Below are 9,744 nucleotides of genomic sequence, written 5' to 3'. Positions count from 1 at the left end.
GACGAATGAGACTAAGATTGACGTTTAAGCTCTGTAATGAGTAGATCTTGGCTATCTTGTAGTGTGGTTGGTGAAAGAAAAATCAAAGGAAAAGAAAGTTGGCAAGTTTTGGGCTATATTATAAAAATGTCTCGTTTTTAAGCCATTAAAAATGTTAAAAGGACGAAAAGAAAGCGTCTATGAAGGTTTTAATTAGAGCCATTGGAGACCCTGTTAAAAAAAAAAAAAAAAAAAATTAGAGGTTTGAGACGATGAACAATGTATTGTTCTACCATTATGCGAGCTGCTAGAACGGTACCTTTCATACGATGATCAAAATCATTCTAACAATGTTGACTGTTCGAACACTGTTTGAGGTTCGTTCTTCTAGTACTTAGTAGAAATGCAGAAAATCTAGAAATTTTAAGTGTTATACTAGGGTTTACGATTTATGGACCCAATTGATGATATGATATCTTGCAAATGAAGAGATTGAGGCTTTTGAGGAAGGTTTTGTACAGGACTTTTACAATCAATTTGAGTAAACTCACATAAAACCCTAAAACAATGATTTTTTAGCATATCTATTTTGATATGAAATGTGCATATTTGCACTACTATGAAATGCTTTATGATTCAATGTTGTGAGCCTTGAATTTTTGAGAAAAGTGGAATGATTTATGAAAGGAATGATCGTGTGTCTCTCCCATTGCTATTTTAAATGCATGGAACATGGAAATAATAATATGACATGATCACCGGGAAATGAAACTGCTATAAAAAAAACTGTGGCAAATGCATACCAACTTATATAGACTTGATCTTATGGACCGTTTGATGAGTTGATAATTTGAAAATTGGATCTGAATGTTATTGTAACCAATGTAATCACCTACGAAGTTGGGTAACTGGTTGAGTGTCACCTGAAGTAATCGACCCATCGATTAACTAACGGATGGCTGGCTATGTACAATGCTTAGAGCACTAGGGTTGTAACAGACGTCCTACGAGACACGCAAACTTCACTGTAAGATGGTTAAAGATACAAATAAGCCATATGGATGAGAGTTACCTTGATGCATGACTTATCAAAAAAAAAAAAACTTGATGCATGAAATTTGATATTCTCATAAAGAATGGGTTCATACTTGTATGTTTCACACGTGACTACTCACTAAGTCAGGACTTTAAAAAAAAAAAAAAAAAAAAAAAAAAAAAAAAAAAAAAAAAACTATAAAGTGATCGTGGAAATTAAACAAATTACAAGAAAGGTACCAACAAAATAATAGGCCAATTAGTTATTTTGAGAAAAAAAATGGAAAAACAAGATGTGTTAACATGGAAATTATAAAATACAGCCAAGTATTAGCTCCCATATTTTTTACTTTATTTTATAGCAAATAGGGGAAATCTACTTCTTACAAAGAAATAAATTTCTCTAATACATATTACGTACAAAGATAAGAGTAATGATAGGCATGGGCAAGTCAGCCGGCTCCTGCTCGGCCCTTTTCATTTAAATAGAATTTTTTAAATTAAAAGCAATTTTTGAAGTCACATCAGAAGTTGTTTTTGATTAAAAAAATTATTTTTTTATTAAAAAAAGTCGGCTGGGGGAGGTAAAACGTCCCCCCAAGTATCATTTCCCCAAAGATAATAGATGCAACTTATAAAACACAATCTCTCTACTATAAATCCGAAGAATCAGATAATAATCTCTCGACTATAATTACTCCCAGCAACAAAAAATTACTACTATAAATTAAACCAAGAAAGAAGAGAAAAATGATGAACAAGTAATATTATCCTTATAATCTTCTTCGACGGTCCTCTCTTCTTCTCTATCTGTGAGTTGCTGGGAGTAATTATATTTGCCACCCCCCCCATCACCCGCTCATCCTCCACTAACTAACAAAACTAAAATCCTCCTAACTTAACCAACTACTCTAACCTAACTAACCAACCATTCGCTACTAACTAAACTAACTAATTTAACCTTTAAACTAACCGATTATTTATCCTTAACTAAAACCTAACTAATCTTACTAACTAACTAACTAACTAAAGTATCAATACCCCAAAAATCCCCTCTCCTTTTTAAGACACGTCCCTTACTTCTTTTTTTTAAAAATAAAAATCTTATTATTTTAATTTTATGACTATTATCTCATAAACTCAGATCAACTCAGCTCACTTAAATTCGATTTGGTCTCGGTTCAACAAATAAATGAGTTGTACGTGAACACAATAATCTGTTCATATATTAAATGAGACATACTCATATAAACTCGACTTGAACAAAACTCGTGAGTTCGGCTTGTATAAGTTTGACTCGACTCGTTCGGCTCGAATTGTTAGCTCGCTCGTGTGTATATATATATAAGTTTTATAAATATAAGATTCTATAATTACAATTTATAAGTGTATAGACATTAAGATAGTAAACATAATATATGTAATACCACAAACGTTCCATTTAGAATATGAAATATAGATCAAAGTTAAAATTGAAAGAATATTGTAGAAGAGAATGAAAGTTTTGAATTATATTTCTCTGTAGTTTACATGTCTATATATACACACTGAGTTTACATGGAAAGCGAGAGGAAGTCAGCCCCTTAGTAAAGATATCAGCTGGTTGATCGCAGGTGGAGATAAATCCAAGGCTGATGTCTTTGTTCAAGACCTTTTCTCTAATGAAATGGTAATCAACCTCTATATGCTTAGTCCGAGCATGATAGATAGGGTTAGAGGCAAGAGCCATGGCACCAAGATTGTCACACCGAATAATAGGAGGCATGGAGTGGGGAAGATGAAGGTCTTTAAGTAACATGCGAAGCCAATATAGTTCAGTAGTAGCCATAGCCATAGCCCGGTATTCGGCTTCCGTGCTTGAGCGAGCCACAACGGGCTGCTTCTTAGCACACCAGGAAATGAGACAAGGGCCAAGGAAAACGCTAAAGCCAGTGGTGGACCGGCGATCATCAGGATCACCGGCCCAATCGAAGTCACAGTAGGCTTGTAAAGTAAGAGGACCTGAAGTGTAGAAGAGGCCATGGTCGACCGATCCTTTCAAATATCGGAGAACACGTTTGAGGGCTGTCCAATGAGTGGATGTAGGCGAGTGGAGATGTTGACAGAGCTGATTGACTGAATAGGCGATTTCAGGGCGGGTGAGAGTGCAATATTGCAGGCCTCCAACAAGCTGCCGGTATTCAGTGATATCCTCAAGTGGAGTGCCATCTAAGGAGGATAATTTGGATCCTGTGACGCAGGGAGAGCGAGAGGATTTAGCACCAACCATCCTGGCTTTATGCAGTAAGTCTAGAATGTATTTAGACTGCCGTAGGTGAAGGGATGTGGCTGAACGTTGCACCTGGATACCAAGGAAGTAGCTCAGCTCACCGAGATCTTTCAGCGCAAAATCTGTCCGCAGCTTTGCAAGAAGAGTGACAATGACACTGCTATGGGTTCCTGTAATCAAAATATCGTCAACATATATGAGGGGAAACAAATGAACAGCTCCTTGATGAAACAGGAACAATGAGGTATCAACCAGGGACTGAGTAAACCCAAATTCTAAAAGTGAATCTGAAAGACGGTTGAACCAAGCACGGGGTGCTTGCTTAAGGCCATAAATGGCTTTGTGGAGCTTGCACACGTGGTTAGGAAACTTTGGATGGACAAATCGTTGAGGTTGAGTCATATAGACATCTTCTTGCAACTGGCCATGAAGGAATGCGTTGGAGATGTCCAATTGTCGAACGGACCAGTTGAAGTGGACGGCAATGGCAAGGACAACCCGGACAGTGGCTGGCTTGATCACAGGGCTGAAGGTCTCTGTGTAATCAAGTCCACAACGCTGATCAAAGCCCTTGGCTACAAGACGCGCTTTATAGCGCTCGATGGAACCATCCGGCTTTTGCTTGAGCTTGTACACCCACTTATTCCGAACGGCATGACGTCCAACTGGGAGAGGGCAAAGAGACCATGTATTTTGAGACAGGAGAGCATCGAACTCCTGATTCATGGCATCACGCCATTCTGAGGACTTGGAAGCATCGGAGAAGCAAGTTGGTTCTGACACAATGGTGCTGTGCAAGGCCCGTAGGGGGTGACGAGTGGAGTAAAAGAGCTGGAAATCAGTGTAGCTCTTGGGCCGAAGGGAGCCTGTCTTTGAGCGGGTGACCATCTGATGGGAGGCTGGGAGGGATGGGGCAGCCTGGGGTGATGTAGTTGCTGGAACCACCTGCAAAGAAGAAACAGAAGCAGTAGATAATGTGTTAAGGGCTCCAGAATCAGGACGAGCAGGGGAAGGAGAAGAAACTGGAGAAGAGGCAGGACTCCGAGTAGGAGAGGACACAGATTGTGTTGGAAAAGCCTGTGGAGAAGGGGGAGATGTTGCAGGAGGAGGAGGGGCAGAATGTGGGATGACAGTGTCAGGCAGCTGGATGACAACGGGTGGTGTCTCAGGTGCTGGAACCCGGGGAGGAGGAGGAAGAAGAGATCGATGTTGGGCTGGAAACAACTGTTCATCAAAAAACACATTCCGGGAAAGGTAAACACGATGAGTAACTGGATCAAGGCATCGATAGCCCTTATGGTGGGGGCTGAAACCAATGAACACACATTGCTTGCTTTTAAATGCAAGTTTGTGGGGAAGGTATGGACGAAGTAATGGATATGCAGCACAACCGAAGACACGAAACAGAGAGTAGTCGGGTGAGCGCTGAAAGAGTTTGGAGAAAGGGGATTCATTGGACAGCAAGGGTGTGGGCAGCCTGTTGATGATATAGGCAGAGTGTAAAACGGCATCAACCCAAAACAAATTAGGGAGATGAGATTGAGCAAGGAGTGATAATCCCATTTCCATGAGGTGACGGTGTTTACGTTCAGCTAAGCCATTTTGTTGGGCTGTATGAGGACAAGATCGTCGATGTAATATTCCATGCAGTGCAAAGAAATCAGAAAAAGTTTTAGAAACAAACTCGCCTCCATTATCAGATTGAAATTGTTTTATTCGAGTACAAAGCTGATTCTCAACAAGAGCTTTAAATTTGACAAAGGAAAGAAAGACATCTGATTTTTGAGCTAAGGGGTAAACCCAACAAAAGCGACTAAAATCATCAATAAAAACAACATAGTAGCGACAGCCACCAAGAGACACGGATGGGGACGTCCAGACATCTGAATGTACTAACTCCAAAGGGGATGTTGTAACCCGAGAAGAGTGAGCAAATGGCAGCTGCTTGGATTTTCCATACTGACAGAATTCACAAACGGAAGTTTTATTCGGACGAGATGACACTGGTAGATGAGTGGTACGAAGGACACGAGAAACTACACCAGACGCTGCATGGCCCAACCGAGCATGCCATGTATCAAAGGAAGCAGACACACCAAGCAAGGCGACGCAGGAACGAGCTTTATTAAGAGAACAGCGTTGCAGATTTATTGGATAGAGGCCATTGATGCTGGGGCCTTCAAGGATGGTTTGGCCCGTCAGGTTTGCCTTGATAAGAAAATGAGTGCCAGTTAGTATAAAGAAGCAGTCATTATCAAGACAAAAACGATTAATTGAGAGTAAATTGGCAGCAACATTAGGACAGTGAAGAACACGGGTGAGAAGGAATTTGGAGTGAGGGGTACGAAGAAAGGTGGAACCTGTGTTCTGAATCTGGAGACCAGATCCATTACCCACTGCTACCGTGTCTTGGCCATGGAAGGGCTGCTGAATAGAGAGTTTGTCCAAATCAGCAGTGATGTGGGCATTGACCCCACTGTCAGCATACCAGTCATCTTCAACAAGGGTGTTGTTCTAGGCAACCATGGCAGCCAACTGAGATGGTGGATGACGGCCCTGAAAGGCATAGTCCATGCAGTGGTAGCAGTCCAAAGCTTGGTGGCTTTGTTTGCCACAAATCTGGCAGGCAGGCCTTGGAGCAGAAGAGCTGGATTGGGATGTTCCTGCAGAAGCAGGTCGTGGTGGAGCAAACTGCCGGGGCTGCTGGTGTGGGGGACGAGTATCCCTCCTTTGTGTATTGGAGAAGGATCCACGTGATTTCCTGTGGAAAGTAGGAGAGGAGTGCTTTTTGTTAGAGAACATAGCAAAAGAAGTGTTACCGGGAGGAATGGAGGAGTTGTGATTCTCCAAAAAAAGCTCGTGAGAGAGCAATTCAGCCTGAAAGTCCTCAAATGACATGGAATGGTTGCGTGTAGCAACTGAGATTGAGGTGATAAATGGTCCATAGGACGCATTGAGGCCACTGATCACATATGAGATCAAATCGTCTTCATCAACCGGTTTGCCTACAATGGCAAGTTGGTCGGCTAGGAGCTTGGTAGCTTGAAGGTAGTCGGAGCACGACTTGGAGCCTTGGTGAAGGTGCTGAAGTTGACGCTTGAGATGGGCAATCCGAGATCGAGATTGCGAGGCAAATTTGGTAGCAAGGTATGCCCAGACCTGACGAGAGGTATTAAGGCCATAGACCATGGAAAGAACCTTCTCGGTGAGAGTGGCATTAATCCAACTCAAAATACTTTGATCCTTCTTTGTCCAAGTGGAGAAGGCAGGGTTGACAGTGAGCGTCACATTCCCTTGATCATCAAGGAGAAACTGAGAGGGGCATGACTCGGAACCGTCGACAATGCCCATGAGATCATGGAGGCGTAGGACCGGGAGAAACTGGCTGAGCCACATGTGGTAGTTGGGCCCATCCAGTTTGATATAGACAAAAGTGGTAACATTTGGAAATGTGAAAGTGGGTGGTGCAGAGTTTGGTGGGGAGACAGGGGTTGATGTTGGGGGAGTGGCAAAGTCGAGGGAATCAGTGTTGGTGGAAGAGGCCATGGAGGGTGTGGAGAAAAAAATATTGTGATAACAGGATGCTAGAGGATCGAGACAAGTGTTAGCTTGGTTTAAAGCTCTGATACCATGAAAGAATATTGCAGAAGAGAATGAAAGTTTTGAATTATATTTCTCTGTAGTTTACATGTCTATATATACACACTGAGTTTACATGGAAAATGACAATGAATAGCAACTTTCCTAATCTAGAGGATTGACTGCGTGTCTGCAATATACGAATTGCCTTTGCTGCATAATTGATTGCTGTATATACTTTCCTTGTGTGGTTGCTTGCCCATAGTGAGGTCTTGCTTGATATGGTTTGATTGCATGACTTGCGATGATCTTAATGAGTCTTTGATTGTTGACATATCTGTAGGTATGGAAGGTTTTCCATGATCTGTGATATCCTTGACAAATGCTTGACTGGAGGGATCTCTGTAAGGCATACTGTGAGCTGTTGGTTGCCTTGGAGGGAAGGGTGCAGCATGGTGAGCTGCAACCTTCGTATCTGTAGGATCTTGGTTAACAAAAATTGTACTGAATTTTAATATATATTTTTTAATTAAAAATTTATTATAAAACTCCAATCGAGCTCGAGCTCGATTGGAGGCTCTTAATAAGCCGAATTCGAACAACCCCTTAAAATTCCGCTCGAGCACATATTTTATGCATTCAATCCAAATCCAACAGCCCCAAACTCAGCTCGACTTAAATACAGCCATAGCCTTACTCCCTCTTTTTTGGGTGCCCTTTAGAACAGTCTACGGTCTACCTTAAGGTACAAGCTCAAAACAGATAATCTATACTGCCTTGCTAACAGGCATCTACCAAAGAAGCACAATTTCTTCCACAAAGACCAGACAACCATTCACCTACAATTTGCTACTTATTTTACCAACCAATATTGTATTATTAAAAATAAAACAAGATTTTGTCAACCAACCACAGAAACTCAAGACAACAAATATAGTGGAGATAAAACCATTTCGCTTCTAGGTGATCGACCAGGAGAAATATGGTTATTTTGCAAGCAAGCAAGCAATTAAAACTAGAGATTCAAATTCTGAAAATAACACACACAAAAATATATACACTCCACAACAAAAAAGGAAACTAAACAAATCTAGTATTGCCTCTAAAGATTCATAAATCAGGGCATCAACTCCTAAAACCTCATAATGGAATGGATAGTGGGAGCAAGCAAACAACTTCTCCAATCAGAAACAAACAGTGGAGAAGCGAAGTACTTCATCTTCACTGCTGCTGCTCACTCGGTGCTTCTTTGGTCTCATCCGTTCCTTCATCCTATATACATACATTCATTCCACCATATTATCAGTAAACAATTTACTACAGAAAGAATGTATGCAAGGCAGATCAAAACAGAAATCGTGGGTCGATCGGGATCAAACCTGCATATCCGAAGTCCACAAAGTGAGATTATCACGAAGAAGCTGCATTATCAAAGTGCTATCCTTGTATGAATCCTCTCCCAGCGTGTCCAGGTCAGTAATGGCTTCGTCAAAAGCCTAATTATAGCATAAAAGATCATAAAACAGGATGACATAAAAAAAATAATAATAATAATAAATAAATAAATAAAAATAAAAAAAGAAGAAGAAGAAGAAGAAGAAAGAAGAAGACTAAATAGTATTACTCGAAAAGAAATCAAAGAATATGTATTAAGATAGCCTAAACTTTCAAAGTAGGATTTCCTTTACCTGTTTGGCAAGGCTACAAGCCCGATCAGGAGAGTTTAGAATTTCGTAGTAAAAGACAGAGAAGTTCAGAGCCAGTCCTAGCCGGATAGGATGAGTTGGAGCCAGCTCAGAAATAGCAATTTCCTGCAAACAAAACCATTAACACAAGCACAGAAGAAGTTCAATCATATCGCAGAAAAAAGAGAGAGTACTGGATCGAACCTGAGCAGATTTGTAGGCGGAGAGGGTGTTCTCGGCGTCTTCTTTGCTGTCGGTGCCGGATTTGAACTCGGCCAAGTACCGGAAATAATCGCCCTTCATCTTGAGATAGAAGACCTTGGACTCGGCGGAGTAGGCGGAGGGGAGGAGATGGGAGTCGAGTAGGCGGAGAACGCCGCCGCATATGGAGGAGAGCTCGGACTCGATCTTGGCACGGTACTCGCGGACGAGTGCGACTTGGTCGGCGTTGTCGCGGCCGAGCTCCTTCTGCAATGTCCGCCAGGACGAGCGGCGGGCGCCGACTTTGTTCTTGTAGGCCACGTACAGCAGGTTGCGCTCCTCCACGCTCAGCTCCCTCACTTTGTTGTTATCCAGTACGAGTTTCTCCAGGAAGTCCGCCATATCATCGTAGCGCTCCGCCTGCTCGGCCATCTTCGCCATGTACACGTTTATCTCGCGGTGTGAGGGGATCGCCATCTGGGGCCGATTGGGGAACATTCGGGAGGAGCTCTGCGGACTCCGCGAAGTGCGAAAGTGCAAAATCAGTTGGATTTGGGTTTTGGATGTATACGAGTGTGGAGTGTGGACAGTGATTGTTGTGGTCTAACGGTTCTGAATGTCTTCTAATATTGTGACAGCTTGAGATGAAGCCATGAAAAGTTGCCTCCAAATGGATATATATATATATATATATATATGGATAATTGTACTATTTGTAGTATGACATAATTATTTTTCACTTTCTATAGTTTAAAAAGTTCATGAGAGGTCATTGTGGTTAATAATAATTACAAATTGATCTTTGGAGTCAAATTCCATTAAAAAATTTAATAGATTCTGTCAAATGCCATGTCAGCATCACGTGTCCACCTCAATAAAAACATATAAATTTATTAAAAAATAAACAAATATACTTATTTAAAAAGAAAAAAAAGAAGAATAAGAAAAAAGGCTCGCCACCCCTTGCCTTCCCTTTTTTCTTTTTCTTTCTTTCTT

General features: G+C 41.4%; 1 protein-coding gene across 1 annotated transcript; it reads right to left on the bottom strand.

Moving 5' to 3' along the window:
* Window positions 1–7,799: 7,799 nt before the first annotated feature.
* Window positions 7,800–9,311, bottom strand: LOC133881757 (14-3-3-like protein 16R). Its single transcript, XM_062320784.1, has 4 exons — window positions 8,752–9,311; window positions 8,551–8,673; window positions 8,242–8,358; window positions 7,800–8,134 (listed from the first exon to the last, which is right to left on the bottom strand). The coding sequence occupies exons 1-4, from the start codon at window positions 9,244–9,246 to the stop codon at window positions 8,084–8,086; spliced, it is 786 nt and encodes a 261-aa protein (XP_062176768.1). The 5' UTR covers window positions 9,247–9,311; the 3' UTR covers window positions 7,800–8,083.
* Between the last annotated feature and the right edge of the window lie 433 nt (window positions 9,312–9,744).

Source organism: Alnus glutinosa, chromosome 11 (assembly GCF_958979055.1).
Source record: "Alnus glutinosa chromosome 11, dhAlnGlut1.1, whole genome shotgun sequence".
Taxonomy (NCBI): Eukaryota; Viridiplantae; Streptophyta; class Magnoliopsida; order Fagales; family Betulaceae; genus Alnus; species Alnus glutinosa.
This window is presented reverse-complemented; position numbering and strand designations above follow the sequence as displayed.